Source organism: Camelina sativa, chromosome 16 (genome assembly GCF_000633955.1).
Source record: "Camelina sativa cultivar DH55 chromosome 16, Cs, whole genome shotgun sequence".
NCBI classification, from domain to species: Eukaryota; Viridiplantae; Streptophyta; class Magnoliopsida; order Brassicales; family Brassicaceae; genus Camelina; species Camelina sativa.
In genome coordinates this window covers 24,630,556-24,649,848 of record NC_025700.1, presented here as the reverse complement: position 1 = coordinate 24,649,848, position 19,293 = coordinate 24,630,556, and the positions used below count along the sequence as shown (strand labels likewise).

Sequence of the window (19,293 nt, the reverse complement as noted above, 5' to 3'; positions counted from 1 at the left end):
CAGGCTGTTCTGTGTTATGCGTCTTATTGGGTTTTGACAAGTCTGAGGCATTCAACAAGAGAAAAGGCATTAAAAATTTACATTATCAGCTGAAAGAAAATCGTCAAGGACAATTTTAGACTTCAGGAAGAAAAAATAAGATCATCAGTTACCTGCATGTGGCGAGTACGGCGTCTCCTAACCCCGGTTTTAGCAATATTTACAGTCTCTTTCCTTTGTTGTTTTGATTTACTTTTGAATTTCGTAGCATCTTGAGGATTACCTTCCTCACAAGTTTTCTGTGACATTTTATACAGAAAGCTGGCAATTACTCTCACTTAAGATAGATAATGGAGGATTACTTGGAAAGACAGTAATAAATTACACCACATAAAAAAATAAAGTACCTCCTTTGTAGCGCCATCTTCAAAGTTTTCAAGCATTAATCCTAACTGTCTGGCTAAATCAGGTGACATATGAACAAGTCTTTGTCGATTTTTTTCCACTGTTTTCAGAACCCATAGCGGCTGGTGCAAATAAACAAACGATAGCAAGCATGTTCAAGTCATCATGAAACAAAACTGTTAATCCATTCGAATTGATCTTTCTCATCTAGCTCTTTATGCTCAATTGTATGACAAAGTAACAGAGCAATCAAGAAGCATTTACATGGGATTGAGTATAAAATTCGCCATATTTTCATAGAGAATCAAAAAAACGGAAGTACACCTTCTGGTGAATGCTTTATTCCTAGAACAATGACATAAAGAAGAACTCACTGAGACAATAGTTTTGGCATGGCCAAGATATCTCTGGATAGAAGCACCTTCACACACAACAAGACTTGCATTGCAACCAATAAACCATGAATCAATGGCCTTTGCTCCTTGCTCTCCAGCAACCTTTAACACCTAAACAGACCACATTCTATTTAAAGAGGCTTACAGAAAAGACTGCAATCTGGCCAACAAGTTGAAAGCACACAATGAGATGAATTACCTTAAGCCGGAGTTCATCTGAAATGTCTGAATCAACATACATGCAGTGGTCAGCAAGAGTCATGTCTACACTAGTGCCAGACTCTGTTCCAGTAGAAGATACTTGGTAGTTCTTCGTTGATGTGCCAAAAGGTACAGCTTGCTGAATTTGCCTAGGACGACAAATAGGTTCGAGATCAAATACCCGGCTCAGATCATCCACCTTTTCGCAATTTTGTCCAAGTTGTTTAACATTGTAAAGTGATTCGCTCATCCTGACTACAACATTACAAAATAACAAGGTCAGCTTCAACTTCAGACACACATAACCTTTTAACTTATTTAGAATATCCATGAGCTCTCTATTCCAAAGTAAATTTGTTCTGATTGAGTTTAATACATAATAACTAAAAAACTGAGGCTATTCAGATTTCAGAGTATTTGTATATCATGTTGATGAAGGATCGCAGAAAATCTCTAGTAAACTAGGAGAAGCCAATAGTCAAGGGTCCACGAAAATGCTAGCAAAGCTTTCACAAATTTGTACTGCTTTTAAACTGAGGCAGTTACCAGCAAAACTGAATGGTCAAATATATGATACTAACTCACTGACTAACCTATAAATCATTGAGGAAATCATTTAAAGATGGATAAAAACTTACGGTTTCTCTTGACGCTATCTACAAACCAGCCAATTGTAACAACAAAGAGACCTTTTCTTGCCCCATGTTTCAAAGTGTGCTCAAACTTACGTCCACAAGAGCTGTAAGTTTTCGTTAAGCATCACATAAAGCACCATAAAAATGTAACCAAATGAAAAGAAACTATTATCTAAAGAAACGCTTTCGAAGTACAGAAATGAAAAGCAAAACACTACAAGTTAGATCAACAGGAATGAGAAAAAAGGATATCTGGACTACTAAATGAGTGCATCGCAGGTGCAGGTGAGGACTGTACTCGCCTCCTAGTCTCTCTGTCGCTTCCTTCACTTGTTTTCTCGCATCTGCAAGTAAAAAAACCCAAAGCAAATATGACATATCATCACATCAAAGCCCAATTTTTTAAACATAAAACCAAAGTTATGAATCAAACAGGATCACAACAGCACCTAACAGTAGCCAAGTTATGTAATTTAAAGATTGATGAACATAAAAATTGAAACTTTCTGCCTGATTGAGATTGACAAAAGTCTCTACCTTTGGATAAACCAGTGACACAAATGACAAGAGAAGAGAAAGGTCCATTGGACTGAGACATTGGAGGAGATTGTGAGACAGGGAACAACTTAGAACAACCCTTTGAATCAATCAGACCAACATTTCTTAATCTGAGAGCACCCATTGCGATAGTTTAAGGATAAACCAAACTCTCCAATCTCTGCTTTCTTATAAACCCTTAATTCAAAATACGGAATCATTGCAGAAAGACTAAAAAGAAGAATCAAAATCAAAAGGAAGTCACTTTTCTCAGAGGGGAAAAAAGAAATCGAGGAATGTAAGAGGAAGCATGAAAAGGATTTCAAAGACGGGTTTTTTTTTTTAGGGCATAGTGATTGTGGACAAAATGGTGCTTTTATGCTTTAGAATCCTCGGAGTGGGGGAAAAAAGAAGAAGATGAGTTACTTTGGTGTTGTCGGAGCTTTTCCGTGGGGTATTTTATTTTGGCTTTATCGGCGTGATTCCAAATTTGAAGGATGAGACCACTTTACTCTACTCTTATTCAAACAATCAAACTCCCACAATGACCACTTCTTGCAAATGACAACTCTTGTGATTCAAAAATATAATAATTGGGACTAGACGATCGACCCCTAAAGGCTATATTATAATGCTTTCTCGTTATTTTTTTGAAGTTATTTGTATTTTCACTCGCATAGTCGCATTGTTATTATTTCATCACACCAAAACTCTTATATGTATGGCTTTTTCTAATTAATTAGAGTGGTGGAAAAATTCTAAAAACATAATGATTAGAATATTTTTGAAAATAAAATTATGAAAATGGGTACTTTCTGAAGATTCAATTTGTTGTAAAACTTACATTATATATATATTTAGATAAATGGGTAATTTTTAAAGATATAATTTTTGGTAAAAATATATATATATATTGTAGAATGGATATTTTGATGGGTATGTTATACGTTATACATGTTAAATGTCATACTTCATCCAGTTTAAAAAGTTTTTTTGGCGGATTCTGGTTTGATAGTTCACGAGACAAGACGAGTTTTCTGTTCCGAAATAGACACATTTTTCTTACTATTTTGTTTTTGTGTTTTACTGATAACAAAAAAATGATAATTCTTATTGTTTAAACCAAGTAAAAACAAACTGAATACTTCACTGGTACAAGTTTGGATTATGAATGTTAATTCTACACGTATTTAATATATTCCAAATTTAATAGCAAACTTAATTTTTGAAATTAACCACGTACATAAGTGGGAATCCGAATCTCGTACATGTTCAAAAAGACACTTGATTCATCACTCATGACTTCTCCCATATCACATTGACAAGTCAATCCGTTCTTGTATCAGATTGTTTTAGCCTCCCGTAAACTCAAAAACTATGTCGCTTGAATCAACGATAGAGTTATGTTCAATGCTGATATTTTTTACAAACTTCCTAACTAATTTTTTCACCAGCTACAATATACTAAAAAGTTCCTTCCAAAGGCATGTATATTAACTAATTTATAGTATAGGAAAATTCGAAAAACAGAGACTACAATAAGTAGAGATAGATAAAGTTGGGTCATATATTCTCAATATTCTTAATCTTCATAAAGTTTGTTTTTTCTACCCATCTGCCATTTGGTTTTATGTTAAAGCTGTTTTTCACCTTAATATTATGTCATTTGATTCTATATTTAAAGGCACTGATCGAAAACATCAGCTTTTAGTAGATAAGCAAGTACCCCTCGACCTCGAGCCACTAGACTTTATACGCCTTGCCACTATCTTTTTTTCTCTCTTTATTTTCACAGATTCATTCGACTTTCAACAGCGAAAATTATACTTTCACGTTGAAGGACAAAGAGCGGGGCTTAATACGCATGTAAATAAAGACCACAAGATATGAGTGAAAGAAAGATTTGGCAATAATACCTGAAAAAATGCTCATACCAGAGTAACAGGCCGCTGGAAACAAAAGAATATTACAAATGCTGCGCAGAGAGAACAGGATTCTTAGTCATGTTTCTTGCTTCCAAACAGTTTCTCATACACATCGGATTTCTGCTTGCATACGAACGATTTGAAACTCAACAATATTGAGTCGATTTCTTGTTCCTTCTTTTCGTACACGACAAAAGCAATGAAGGCAATGGGAAGTCCTGAGCAGAACCACAACAACAACAAAAAACTAGTTATTGTTGATGAATTATAATTCATACGTCAAGGGAAAACAATAGTTTTGGCATGTCGTAAAACTAGACAGAGAGAAAGAGTACCTATAACAAATATGCTTTGAAGAGAAATGGCTCCAGCGAAACTCAATGCTAACAAAACGAAGACCACCTATGACATTAGAAACACCAAACCAGTGTTACAATATGACTTACAAGGATGAGTTTTGCGACTGATTACTGTCTTCATTTCTGCTTCAGGTTGGTATCGAGAATTCGTTAGACTGGGAGATAACGAGTTCTAAGGGTAAATACCTTGAAAAATAAGCTCCAATCATTCCCCTGGCAAAGAGATCTTAAACCTTTTACAGTGGTGTTCCATGACGCGATCACTGACAACGAGAGGTCACGTGATGAGTCTTTCGAGAGGTGAAACTGTGATGCAGGAATCTTTTCAACTGTATAACCAAATCTGCAAAATAAGCATCTATATTCAGTTGTTCATAAACTATATAGACAGCAAATGCTTATTTTGTTTGTTCCTGATTGAAATGCACAAGACACAGTGTTTCAAGAATGCTTGGCATGCATCTTTCCCTTCTACTGGGATTCACATGAACATGATGATAAAATTATGTGTTATGGAAACTAAAGATATTATAGTGAACATTATACCTTCTAGTTAGGTTAAGGTAGTTCATACTGCACGTACAATGAAACTTTATCAAAAGTTGGCATTTCAGAAATCTTACATTTTCTCTGGAAGAATGCCATGGAGGAACAAAAATACTGATGCTACCAGTAGAGCCTTTGAAAGAGCAGTCACGACGGTAGACCCAGTTGCAACAAAGTTATAATATATACTAATTAGAATGAATATGGCAGTGAGAGTTTGCTTTAAGTCCTTCCAGAGAAGTGTATCAGCAACTGCAAATCATGTTGTAACAAATGAATCAACACCACGGTAGATTTTTCAAAATTTGAAAATATATATCTTAGTTATACCAACACCCTAAGCATCTTCACAATAATATGGTAGCTAGCAACTTAAACACCATCATTTTCAGGAGAGCCGTGCAGATGTTGAAGTTGTCCCAAGATTTTAAAATAGAAGGAAAATTTCCAGTAATTCATTTTAAAATGAAACACTGTCGGTCTTATCAAGTGAGAGACAATCAGCTGAGAGGACAAGCATGCTAAATGAATGGCCATACCCTTTCCACGTCCAAGGATCCTAGAAGCCTTGGATGGACCTTCTCTTTTAGATTGACTTGCAGCTGTCAGGTGAGAGAATGAGTCTATTGTCCTCCGTATACCTTCCTGCAGGACCATCAAGGCATGCATTAAACAAAAATGATAAGGCTTCATATATAGCCATGCATCCAGACCCAGTAGCCAGTAGGTATGAAATAGAGATGCAAAATACATTTCTGTTTCAAATCAAATAATGTATAACCTGAAGTGGCACCACAGGAGCATAGCCTAGCCGGTCCTTTGCTTTCGTAGAATCAAACGTTCTGCTGCACGAGAGCAGCCGAACTCTTGAAGGTGTTAGTTGTGGTACTTTCATTCCATATGGTCCCAACAATTTATATGTCAGTTCAACCAGATGCGCAATCGGCATCATGACAAACGCAGGGATCTTTATGCTTGGCCTGCAAAATATAATAATTTAGGAAGAACAGTAGACGGTATAGCTTTTGTACAGTGCATTTTTTCCTATATAAGTAAGCCGTCAAAAGCGTTTAAAAGATCAGAAACCTATTATCCCAAAGAAAATGGTTTACATGAAATCAGAAAAACTTGTCAGGCACAAAAGTGTAAGCAGAAAACATTGGATATACCCAATTATTTTGAACTGTTTCATTTGAAGGTCAGAAAAATATCAAGATTAGCTGTTTTATTTCGCTCGAACTGAAATAGCATTTCTGTAAAATATTGCTTTCTGATAATCTTTATATACGTCAATTTTCTTCATCAAATGTTACTCTCTCATAAAGCAGAGTTAATTAGGTACTACTTCCACCAGAAGGTCAAGTGGGATATTACTGTCCTTCATTGTGTATGGAAAGATCTTCCAATTATAAAGCAAAATAATGTGTCAGCTCAAGAAAGGGAAAAAATTATGACCTCTCGTAGCCAAGTCCTTCAAGAAGCTGTGACATAAATTCCCAAAATTTAATTGGCTCCATGTTGGTGATGAAATATGCCTGTAAATTCACTATATGTCAGGTCAGCCTACAACTCCGTAAACATTATAAATAGATTACCATCTGACTATACGCCTTAACTAATTTCTAGTCAAAGGATTTAATTTCAATTTAATACAACAAGAGAAAATGTAGATCATCTTCTTTGAAGAAGTTGGCAAACAGCTCAAACGGATCTCTCAGCTAAACACAACAGAACAGAAAAATAATCTCAAACAGAAAACCAGCAAGGCTCTCTGAAAGTTCACATGATATTAGAGTGAACACAGTTTCTGCCTCAGTTTTTATGGTATGTCTAAAACATTTCTGATTCTTTAAGCATGCCTAAACAGCATACATGAAAATGTCTTCCTTAGTTTATTCCGGTTCACCAAATGACGACATTCGTTTTAAACATTTAGAGCTAAGAAACTATAGCTACCAAAAATGAAATGAGATACAACTGAGACCAAACTCCACCTTAGAAAACTACAGCATGTAATCAACTGAAAAAGTACCTGTCCTGCAGCTTTTGTAGAAACATCTCCTCCTGAAGCTAGAGCACGCTCAGCACAAACATGGGCATGAGCAACATTCTCAACGTAAGTGAAATCATAGAGATTATTCCCATCACCAATAATAAACTGAACATTAAAGAACCAGAAAACATTCGTATCAAATATAAAATTTATGGAAGATTTTATGTCAAAGAAGAAATTAAAGCAAAAAATGCATCTTAACCTATAAAATTCATTTAGAGAGATCCCTAACCATAAAAAAGCCCCTCTTATCTAGCCCCTCAGAGACCAAATAAATTCCTTCTTTGCAAAGTGATATCTCTTAAATAGGAAAGAACATCGCACTGCGCAACCAGGAAACCTCCCTTAAATCATATATTAAGTACTCATACGAATGTTGCTTTCCCAATCATCCTTTGTATCTCGTGTAAGGCTACTTTTAGGACCATTGCATCTATGCCACCTAGTGTAAGTTTCCAAAGAAAATCCCACATCTTAATACTGTCTCGACTCCCGACATATAGAAAGTTCAGTCCTCTAGATTTGTAGCTTAAAGCTTCATAACAAACTTTGCCAAGTCAAAACCCAAAATTCTGCGTACAACAAACATAAATTATTCTCTCTCTGCTCTACTATAACCGAAAGATTTTACAGTTATTGCTTTTCTGGTATCTTTTTTTTTCTTCATTCCCTACGAATCAATCTATGTTTTCCAGAGAGTCAATTATCCAACTTCTGAAAAAACTTCATAGTACATAGCTATCTACAATATGTCTAGCAAAGAATAACCTGTCAACAGAGGGCAGCTGCCTTCTTGCGAATAATTAAAGCATTGAGTGAAGAGAGGAGAGGAAAGGTAAAAAAGAAGATAGAGGGAAAAATCAAAAGAAAAAGAAAACCATCCAACCTTAGATTTCCCAGCCCTAGCAGCAGCAACAAGTGAGGGAACCAATAATCTATCACCAGGACCAAAAATACTGCTTGGACGTATGCAACAAGTGAGTAGTCCATTTCTGCCATTCGCCTTCATGATCAATTCTTCTCCTTCAGCTTTAGTTGCCGAATATGAGTCATTGTGCTGAGAAAATGAAGATATATTAATAAGCAAACTCCAAAAGAAGCATAGAATCATTTAGAATATCACAATAGAAAGACATCCAGTGCAAGTTACCACAATAGAAAGAGAAAACATCAAGGTCAAGGGCACCAGTAGAAGACAACTTAAAAAGACATGCAATTAAGTCTAATTAAATACCTTGGATGGGTAAGCCATTGATTCACTACCATTCAAAATACCATGAACACCATCAAACACAACACTAGGAGAGCTAGTGTAAATAAGCCTCTTTACTCCAACATCAACACAAGCATCAATTACATTTTGTGTCCCTGTAGATTAAAAACCCCAAAACAATGCAACATAATAAACACAAGAGCATTTGACAGAGAAACAAAAACAAAAAAGTGCAAGATTGAAGTTTCTATGAAACCTTGAACATTCACGGAATACTGAAGCTGGTGATTGTTGATAGAAGAATCTGGAGCTGCCATGTGAAACACCACCTCAGCTCCCTGAAAAGCTAATGGGAACAGGTAATTACAAAAACAATGCATAGATCTCAAACTCGAATACTAAAAACAATCCATGATTTGAGATGAAGAACCTTTGACGACTTGAGATTTATCTCGAAGATCAGCGGAGAGATATTGAACACGACCAGATCTCAAACCTTCGTCGAGAACTCCGTGCTCTTCCTGAGGATCAAGCGTTATCGCCGGAGACAAATCAGCGATACGGACGCTGAACATCTCGTAGCGTACGAGCATTTCAACGAGATGCCTCGCCGCGAATCCTCTACCACCGGTGACAACGCACCATCGCTCCGCGTCAGCAGCTGCCGGCGCCATGTCTTCTTCACACGGAAATAGCAATGAGTGGGTTACTCAGCTTTGAATTGATTAGCAAAAATGGCGAATCAGAGAAGCATTACCTTTATGAGAAAGAAAGAGAGAGCTTGAAAGAGACTCTCTCAGGAGAACACTGCTTTGGTGTGTGATGATGCGTCCCACACCTTCTCCCTCAAATCTAATTTTCATTATTTTATTATTATTAATTAATTTATTATTATTATTGGAAAAAAAAATATTATTAATTTATTATTATTATTGGGCTTTCGAATTTTTACAAGTTTCTGTTTGTTTAATTTTAAATCCATACTCCCTCTATTTTTCATTAATAATAATTCAACTTTTTTTAAATATAGTTTTTTTCAGTTTCTATACATTTTTATTAGTTTTATTAATGGTAAATTATAATTTTTTTTTAAAAAAAGAATACTATTGGTTTAGAATTACAGATAATGATAAATCACAAAAAAAAGTGCAGTTATAATTAATTTTTAATATGCTTTTGTAATATGTATGGAAAGCCTAAGATTTAATTAGATTAATAAGAAAAGAGGGGGTGTGATTTTGTGATTTAATTTAGGTTAGTGTTTTGAGTTTAGTTAATCGAAAACCATTTAAATCTGACGGCTGAAAGATTAAAATTAATTTTTCAAAATGGTTGGATTAGTAATCTCGTTTAAGACATTTGAAATAAGTTAAAACAAACGATTAATCTTAATACTATTAAAAGAGAAGTACAAAATTAAGAATGTCTAAAATTATGGTTTCATTTACAGCAATTGCCACTGAATTATTCACAAAGGAGATGTTTAATTGAAATTGAAAAGATTAAAACTGTAATTAGAAAACTTAATTAAAATTAGCATGTGAGTAGAAGAGGATCCGCGTGTTTTCAAAGAATCTGACCCGTGAAGAAAAGTATTTGAGACTTCACATTGGGCCTTCGATCCTACTAACACATGTAATTTTCTTATTTATATTTTTTTTTGAGTAAATGAGTATTTCCATACAGTATTTCGTATACATTTGATACACTATTTCATATACATTTGATAATATCCACTGCAAATAAAAAACGTATTCATGAATCATGCAATTGCGTTATAAAAATAAAATCAAACTTGTATCTACAGTATATTTATTTTTTAATATTTGAAAAACTTTAACTAAAGACTAGATTGATACATTAAATTAATTCAAAAGAGAAAAGATGTAAAAAAATTATGGGTTATAAACTTATAATAGAGCGGGTTGGATTATTATACATGTGGTAGTTTCAAGAAATTATAATATTTATAAGATAATGATACATAAAAAGGTTATATTCTCTTTGAAATTATGATATTTATTTTCAATAAATTTTTAAACAATAATTAATTTATTAATATTTAAACTAAATCTGGTGGCTTACATTGGTGGATTCATTTGTGTTTCATATATGCTACTCTCGGATCGAATGGATCCCCTATTAGAGGAAGTCAAAATATTCTCAATCCATCACAAGACGCTTAAAATTGTGGACGGATAACACCGCTTTGATAGTTCTATTATAAACGCAACAACCAACTAACATATTTACAATTTACAACTAATTTAATAAACAAGAAATTTACAAATTGGAAATGTATTATTAAATTATAAAAATATATAAGAAATCAGAATTTATCATATGAAAAAACATAATCTCGCGGTGTACGGCGGGTTCAAACCTAGTTATTGTTATAATTGGAAAAAAACGGTTAAATATTACAAACCTTCGAATCTAAAGGACCAAACAAAATATACACCAAAGATAAATAGAAAAATAAACAAAAACTACAAACCACAAAAACAAACAGATCATAAAGCGATTAACCCCAAGTAAACTGAACTTGGAATAACAACTCGAGAAGCAAAGAGTATCATTATCGAACAGTAAAAGACCTGACAAAGAATTTGACGTATAAAAATATTGATGCACTTACTTACAACTTTCAGTCCAACATACCAAGAGGATACTACTGAACTTGCTACGAAGATGACAATCCAAAATTCTAGCAAAATTCGAAGATAATCCAAATTAGTGGTTGAAATGATGCTACATCTTTTTTTAGAAGATGAGATAATCGGTCAAAAATCAATCCAAAACCATAAAAGAAAGAAAAACGAAACTAATCATTATGAATTCCACGTTCTAGACGGTTATTGCTCCCAATTCACATTACTCACACTCTCACGACCACCGTCCCCTCTAGATAGTGGTATCTTGGGGAAATTCTCATCCCCTCACACATATATATCACTATGTACGTACAAAATTATAAATATATATATATAATTAATCTATCTACTTTTAAAATCAACAAACTTAACCCGTCCCCTTTATATATAAATAACCTGCACAAGGACTAAGGCTAGACAAAACAATACATCGGGAAGGACGAGACCGGATATGGGGAAAAGTTGAAGAAGAGACAAAGATAAGGAAGGAAGAGTGATGTTCGAGAACAAAATCAGAAAGAAATTTTTTCTGAATAATAGTAAAGTGATATGATAAAAGAAGTATTGGGAGTTGTATAACTTACATAAACAACGTACGAAAAAGAATTTGGAGTTACTACTACCACATTCCTATTACAATTAATCAATCAATCAAGAATGCAAACCCATGCAACTCTTATTTCTCCACAACCTCACATGCATCACAATAAAATAATTTCCTACACCATACTCATTTTACCGTATCATCAACGAATTATATACTTGCTTAGCAAAAATATATATATATATATATATACTTAATATATAGTATTTCAAATATTATTGGTTCATTGGCCATGCAAGCTCTACCGAAAACTCATTAACATGCATGCATGTGCACCCATAACCACACACTTCACCAAATAACACACGCATGCATTAATAACTCATACGGTCATACTTTACTAAATATTAACTTTATAATCACCCTTATTTTTCTTGGTAGTCCATTAGTATAGGTTTATAGCTTTTATAAAATAAATAATGTGCACAATGTAGTTTGCGAAAATAGATCCAAATGTGTACAAACTTGGTAACATTTGTAACTTATGTAATATAAATAAAACACACCTTTTGAAAAAAATTGGTTTGTAAATCAAATTATATTGTATCTCGATTGTCAGAACACGAGGTTACAAATAAAGGTTGGCAAGCTGGAGCTTGTTTCCAAGTGGGATGGTTCACGGTAACGAATGGCTAAGGTCACAAAATGTGTTTTTGAACCTCAGCCATATTTGTTTAAATAATTTTGACATTCCTTACTGGCCTAGGATGGTTTGTTGATATTACCCCAAACTGCAAATTTCTCATCTCTCTCTCTCTCTCTCTCTCTCTNATTCCATTTATGAAGATCAAACATTCGGATATCAATTATTGTGTTTTGAATAATAATAAATCCTTTTTATTTTGGCAAAAATAGACAATCAATGATAAATGCTTTTTTATTAGACTTCCAAATCAATTTAAGTCGCTAACCAATAAACCTTACTTAATTTGGTGGCTCACTAAAGATTCTTATTTGTAACTTTTTCTTTGTATATATATAGTATAAAGAATGGCAGCAGTTTACAACATCTTTATTTTATGGGTTGACTCTGGTCATAAATGTGTTGTAATAAAGTCAACGGAAGTTAGAACCTTGACTGGCTGATTAAGGTTGGATATGTACTTTTTCATCTTAAAGGGCTAATTTCATTAGAATACGGTTGAGGACAAAGGTATAATGTATTTTTGATACACAAAGCCGGGGTAGAACAAAATAACCCCGTTTTTATACAAAAAGTTAGATAATCTTATCTTCAATTGTAAGTAAGAAAAAACTTTTTTTTTTTTTGAGAGAAAAAACGTAAGAAAAAACTTTTGAGTTTGGTGTACTTGTATATCTTAAAGATTGGTTCGATAACCTTCTCTGATATTTGCAACAAACTAACCGGAGATTTAGTATATTCGTACCTCACCTGATTATCTTCTCTTGCACTATATATATAGAGTATATATATATAGACCCAGCTTCTTCTTGGAACGAACTCAAGCATGCACGTACGTGTTTCCACCTTATTTTGGTAAAGTTTATTCACTGTGTCATTGTATTTGGGCTTATGACCCACGAAATTCATCGTCCAAAAAGACCCACCTAACTGATCTAAAATTATAATCTTATTACAACAAAAAAAAATGTGTCTAGAAATGAGAAATAATGTGCAATAATGATAAGGAGTTGTTGCTTCAACTACTTCCCGTAAAATGCCTCACAGCCTCAGCTATTTGACTCATTAAAGAGGACAGCCATAAGTTAGATATCATCATTTACATCTCAACATCATCCTCAACTCTCTCGTCAACGTTATAAATTCCCATACGTCTTAGCAACTTCTTATATATGACAGCTACCCTTTTTTCCCTTTCAAGTTTAAACTAACAAATTTTTGATCACATATCAAATTTACATATTTAGAAAATATTTATGTTGTCGAACGTATCTCGTTTGTGGGGTTATATTATATAATAATTTTTGACAACCGATGTTTACCCGATAAGATCTACTATAAGAAATGTTTCGTGTTTTTAAGATGATACTATATAATAATAATAACATTTTCATCTTATTTCTTTTGCAGTATATATTGGACGTCACGATTCAATTTAATTTTTCCCTTTTTTTTGTTTGTAACGCAACCATATAGAACACACGCACTTAAAGAACCCCATTTGGGCATGTGTTTGTCCTTGCTAAGTCACATGCATAATTCTGCTTTTTATATATATAATGTTTTTGACGTCGTCTCATATACGACCAATTCAAACATATATATTTACAGAACAATCTAGTCAGTATAACGTTTTTATGCCACTCGTATGTAGTCTTTTTCTTTTAAAGAGGTTAGTAGGTTACAAGTTGTTATCAACATATACGTGAGCTAACCCATCTCTCTATGAATACTGTAACATAATGTGGGAGGCTGCCATCTCATAGACATATTGACGCAGGAGAGTCACTTTAGTGTAAGTAATTTTATTCCTTATTTGGAATTGGTATTTATAGTGGAGTTGGAAAGTGGAAACAAGAATTTGAATAGGTTCGAGAACTATTTACCCTTGAGACTTGGAAACGTCATCTCACCTTGAGTTCTCCCACGGTGTTATGGTTTGACTCTCATGGTGGGGGTTCCCATTTACTCTTTAATGCAATTGAACGGGCTTTACTCTTTGATCTAAATACCATCCTGAGACAATGAACCTTCAGATATAAACCAAATCGACCATCCCATGACAAGAGTAGAGATTTATATATGTTACTAAGTACTAATCCTGCTGCAACAAACACCGCACCAAAGCTAGTTTGATGGAATGAAGTAAGAAAAATGTGGAAAACTGCATTTTACATAGTCTATAGATATGGAAATCTTTGGTTACACAATTACTAGTCTAGCAAACTTCTGGATATTGCTCTTTCTGTAATGGATAATTCTTGGGTTCACCCCTAGGGGTGAACCTCTCTTATTCACACCCTTTAAATTAAGGAAACAAATCTTAACTAAGTAAACAAATTCTGTAGACCATCCAATTTTAAAATTGTTAATTTTAATATTATATTACAGTTTTTAATTATCACATCTAAACTCAAACCATTTTTTATAAACCCAAACCGACATATAATTTTGTTTAATTGTAAAATCTAAAGTCTAACTACTCTTTTGTAAACCCAAACCGACATATAATTTTGTTTAATTGTAAAATCTAAACCCTAAACACTCTTTTATAAATCCAAACCAACATATAATTTTGTTTAATTATAATATATAAACTCTAACCACGATTTTGTAAACCCAAACCGACATATAATTTTGTTTAATTGTAAAATCTAAAGTCTAACTACTCTTTTGTAAACCCAAACCGACATATAATTTTGTTTAATTGTAAAATCTAAAGTCTAACTACTCTTTTGTAAACCCAAACCGACATATAATTTTGTTTCATTGTAAAATCTAAACCCTAACCGCTCTTTTATAAACCCAAACCGACATATAATTTCGTTTAATTGTAAAATCTAAACCCTAACCACTCTTTTGTAAACTCAAACAGACATATAATTTTATTTAATTATAAAATCTAAATCCTAACCATTCTTTTATAAACCCAAACCTATATACAATTTAAAAATTTAATGTTTAACCTTTAATTCTTTTTTATAAATCCAAACCAACATAGTTTCCTTAATAAAAGATCTACATAATTTGTTTCCTTGTTTTGTCTTTTTATTTTAATTTTAATTTATTTTTTAAAATATGACATGACATATTGTTGTATCCAAGAATTTTTGTTGTGTAATATGTTTCTTTGAGTGTTATACTATGATGAGCTTGTTTAAATTATTTTGTGTTATAAAGTGTAGTAGATCCATAGAAGAACATGCATGTCAAATGCGTTAGTATGTCTTATCACATTTAAAGAGAAAAAAAATCGTGAATCTTATCACTATATATGAATAGTATTATTTTATGTGGGGATTTGGATTTCGGTCACTATTTATTTCTCTTCTATTTTGCTACATGCATCAGGTTAAAAGTGTCTTCGATAATAAAAGCTCGTTTTTGCCTAATGTAGCCGCCCGCGATTATATGTATACAGATATCATATATCCACGGATCCACCAATCGATTCATTGTAAGTGACAAAAGTTATTGACTAATGACTATAATTAATGAAATGAGTCGGTGAGAATTTGTTTAAATTTATAACTCTTCTGGCAAAATTTAAGTGCTATTTGGACCAGTGATCATATAGTTTTTTTTTTTTTTAGTTCTTCTTTTCCAAAACATATATGAGCTCATTGAAACTTTTTGTTTCCACTTTTATTGACATATAGAAATTATATGTTCATTGAAACTTTTTGTTTCCACTTTTATTGAGCTTAGACACAAACTCTAATTTGTAAGGTTTTCTTGTTGCATAATAAATTTTACGTTACAACAAAAATAAAAAGTCAACAAAGGAGATCAAAATAGGTTGTATATAAATTATATATATAAACATCAAGCAAACAGTTTAAGAGTTGAGAACAATCTTAACTTCCGAATTTATTTCATTGTCTTGCTATCATCATGTTCTAAACAAAAACAAAACCAAAGTTTTCCACAAACCTGTCGGTTTTTAACCAAATCTACTTGCTTAATTCAATAAAATAACTCCTTTGACATATGTTAGTATAAAAAATTGTACTAATGAAAACATAAGATCCAAAACTACACCTTATAGAACGGAGGAATTAAGAGTGACATAACTCACTCCAACTACGACCAGTACAAGTAGTTGGCGACATTAACTACCCTCTCACCAACCACCAAACCCAATCCCCACAATTTTACCATTACTCTCATATAACTACACAAATTCATATTTACTATTTTTGCCAACACAACTCCTTATAAGATATACACTTCATCAACCTATAGATCTCACTCACATAAACCAACCTAGAACAAAAAAAGAAGAAGAGGAAATGGGTAGATCCAACGAGCAAGATCTACTCTCGACCGAGATCGTCAACCGTGGGATCGAACCATCCGGTCCTAACGCTGGCTCACCAACGTTCTCTGTAAGGGTCCGGAGACGTCTACCGGATTTTCTTCAGTCCGTGAACTTGAAGTACGTGAAACTTGGTTACCACTACCTCATAAACCATGCGTTTTATTTGGCGACCATACCGGTTCTTGTGCTGATTTTTAGCGCTGAGGTTGGGAGTTTAAGCAGAGAAGAGATTTGGAAGAAACTTTGGGACTATGATCTTGCAACTGTCACCGGATTCATTGGTGTATTTGTCTTAACCGCGTGTGTCTACTTCATGTCTCGTCCTCGCTCTGTTTACCTCATTGATTTCGCTTGTTACAAGCCCTCCGATGAACTCAAGGTACGTCCCNTTTTATTTGGCGACCATACCAGTTCTTGTGCTGATTTTTAGCGCTGAGGTTGGGAGTTTAAGCAGAGAAGAGATTTGGAAGAAACTTTGGGACTATGATCTTGCAACTGTCACCGGATTCATTGGTGTATTTGTCTTAACCGCGTGTGTCTACTTCATGTCTCGTCCTCGCTCTGTTTACCTCATTGATTTCGCTTGTTACAAGCCCTCCGATGAACTCAAGGTACGTCCCAATCTTTTTCAATAGAGGAAATTAGTCTAAACTATGTTCACTTAGAAATTATAACTTGACGGATTAGTTTATAGATAGATAGGGATGCCTAACCAAGCCTCATTAGTAAACCAAATTTGTGCCTTTGCATGTGTTGGGTCAGTAATTATTTTTCCGTTTATGAATGTTGCCAAATTCTGTAACAAAAAAGGTATAAATTTGGTTTATCAAATCTTATTTACAATAATAATCAAAGGATATTGATAGGAACCGGACTGATAATTAAATGAAGCTGAACCAAACCAAACAAAAGTCCACTCAATTCCGGTTATTTCCGGTTTACTTATTTTTGCTTTGGATTGGTTTAGGTGACAAAAGAAGAGTTCATAGAGCTGGCTAGAAAGTCTGGGAAATTCGACGAAGAGACACTCGGTTTCAAGAAGAGGATCTTGCAAGCCTCAGGCATAGGCGACGAAACGTACGTCCCAAGATCCATCTCTTCATCGGAGAACATAACAACGATGAAAGAGGGTCGTGAAGAAGCGTCTACAGTGATCTTCGGAGCACTAGACGAGCTCTTCGAGAAGACACGTGTCAAACCTAAAGACGTCGGAGTCCTTGTGGTTAACTGTAGCATTTTCAACCCGACACCGTCACTGTCTGCAATGGTGATCAACCATTACAAAATGAGAGGGAACATACTTAGTTACAACCTCGGAGGGATGGGATGTTCTGCTGGAATCATAGCTGTTGATCTTGCTCGTGACATGCTTCAGTCTAACCCTAACAGTTACGCTGTGGTGGTGAGCACTGAGATGGTTGGGTATAACTGGTACGTTGGAAGTGACAAGTCAATGGTTATACCTAATTGCTTCTTTAGGATGGGTTGCTCCGCTGTTATGCTCTCTAACCGTCGTCGTGACTTCCGCCATGCTAAGTACCGTCTCGAGCACATTGTCCGGACTCACAAGGCTGCCGACGACCGTAGCTTCAGGTTTCATTCTTGTCGATTTTTATTCGTTTTTTAATCTTATGACCTAGCTAGTAACTAATTATATTGTTTGTGGATGGTTTTTAGGAGTGTATACCAAGAAGAAGATGAACAAGGATTCAAGGGTTTGAAGATAAGTAGAGACCTAATGGAAGTAGGAGGTGAAGCTCTCAAGACCAACATCACTACCTTAGGCCCTCTCGTCCTCCCTTTCTCCGAGCAGCTTCTCTTCTTCGCCGCTTTGCTCCGCAGAACTTTTTCACCTGCGGCCAAAACCTCCACAACCACCTCCTTCTCATCTTCCGTCACCGCAAAAACCAATGGAACCAAGTCGTCCTCTTCGGATGTCTCCAAGCCATACATCCCCGACTACAAGCTCGCCTTCGAGCACTTCTGCTTCCACGCGGCAAGCAAAGTAGTGCTTGAGGAGCTTCAAAAGAATCTAGGCTTGAGTGAAGAGAACATGGAGGCTTCTAGGATGACACTTCACAGGTTTGGAAACACTTCCAGCAGCGGAATCTGGTACGAGCTGGCTTACTTGGAAGCCAAGGAAAGTGTTCGTAGAGGAGATAGGGTTTGGCAGATTGCATTCGGATCAGGTTTTAAGTGTAACAGTGTGGTGTGGAAGGCAATGAGAAAAGTGAAGAAACCGACAAGGAACAATCCTTGGGTGGATTGCGTCAACCGTTACCCTGTGCCTCTCTGAATTGTTATTCTTCTATATAAACTATAAATCATGTAAGATCTCTAAATTACTCCAACCAAAAGAGACGATTTGGTTGGATGATAGGAGTTATTTACCGATCATTCGTATCTAAGTCATGCTGTAAGAATGGATGTGGTTAGAGACCTGTTCAGCTTCAACTTATTTTACTATTTGTTTGTTCTATTCGACCTTCATAAACTTTGAGAGTAAAAAACAAAAACAAAAAAAAACCCTTCTTTTCGGTTGGTTGATAGAACAGATGGTTATTGTAACTTATTTAATGTTTCAAAGTAAAACAATCACTTTTTTCTAACGCAATATTTACTTTACGTGTATAGAAGGTACTTGCACGAAAACAATAACGAAACATAACTTTCGGCTGAGTAACTCTCATTGTAGAGTAGACTAGTGATCTTTACAAGGTAAAAAAATCGTTTCCATTTCCTAATTTCAGAAAACGGAGCTTGCTATATAATACCTGAAATTGGGAATTTATGGGCCTACTGATTTCAAGTAGACCAGATTCA

At 34.5% G+C, this 19,293-nt stretch overlaps 3 protein-coding genes across 7 annotated transcripts in view; 1 reads left to right on the top strand and 2 right to left on the bottom strand.

Moving 5' to 3' along the window:
- Positions 1-2,671, bottom strand: part of LOC104754004 — a 4,180-nt gene extending 1,509 nt beyond the window's left edge. The window contains exons 1-8 of the mRNA XM_019237843.1: positions 2,153-2,671; positions 1,868-1,959; positions 1,619-1,721; positions 979-1,235; positions 759-890; positions 387-506; positions 153-278; positions 6-42 (exon numbers count right to left, since the gene is read on the bottom strand). Coding sequence (XP_019093388.1) covers positions 6-42; positions 153-278; positions 387-506; positions 759-890; positions 979-1,235; positions 1,619-1,721; positions 1,868-1,959; positions 2,153-2,297 — 1,012 coding nt within the window. The 5' untranslated portion in view covers positions 2,298-2,671. The remainder of the gene's footprint in view (positions 1-5; positions 43-152; positions 279-386; positions 507-758; positions 891-978; positions 1,236-1,618; positions 1,722-1,867; positions 1,960-2,152) is intronic.
- LOC104752257 (3beta-hydroxysteroid-dehydrogenase/decarboxylase) lies at positions 4,024-9,085 on the bottom strand. Of its 4 annotated transcripts, none has more exons than XM_010474352.2 (13): positions 9,006-9,085; positions 8,679-8,924; positions 8,505-8,594; positions 8,270-8,403; positions 7,922-8,092; positions 7,015-7,140; positions 6,438-6,517; positions 5,764-5,962; positions 5,522-5,627; positions 5,060-5,234; positions 4,623-4,779; positions 4,413-4,479; positions 4,150-4,295 (listed from the first exon to the last, which is right to left on the bottom strand). In XM_010474352.2, exons 2-13 carry the CDS (start codon positions 8,920-8,922, stop codon positions 4,150-4,152), a joined length of 1,695 nt encoding a protein of 564 aa, XP_010472654.1. In that variant the 5' UTR covers positions 8,923-8,924; positions 9,006-9,085. The 4 variants fall into 4 exon arrangements, with proteins under 4 accessions (XP_019093097.1, XP_010472654.1, XP_010472655.1 ...); XM_010474353.2 differs by having other exon boundaries at positions 8,679-8,927; positions 9,006-9,073; XM_019237552.1 differs by lacking the exon at positions 9,006-9,085 and having other exon boundaries at positions 4,024-4,295; positions 8,679-8,993.
- LOC109124851 (3-ketoacyl-CoA synthase 10-like) lies at positions 16,354-18,995 on the top strand. Of its 2 annotated transcripts, XM_019238328.1 has the most exons (4): positions 16,356-16,627; positions 16,860-17,081; positions 17,438-18,063; positions 18,148-18,995. In XM_019238328.1, exons 1-4 carry the CDS (start codon positions 16,442-16,444, stop codon positions 18,764-18,766), a joined length of 1,653 nt encoding a protein of 550 aa, XP_019093873.1. In that variant the 5' UTR covers positions 16,356-16,441; the 3' UTR covers positions 18,767-18,995. The 2 variants fall into 2 exon arrangements, with proteins under 2 accessions (XP_010472653.1, XP_019093873.1); XM_010474351.2 differs by lacking the exon at positions 16,860-17,081 and having other exon boundaries at positions 16,354-16,849.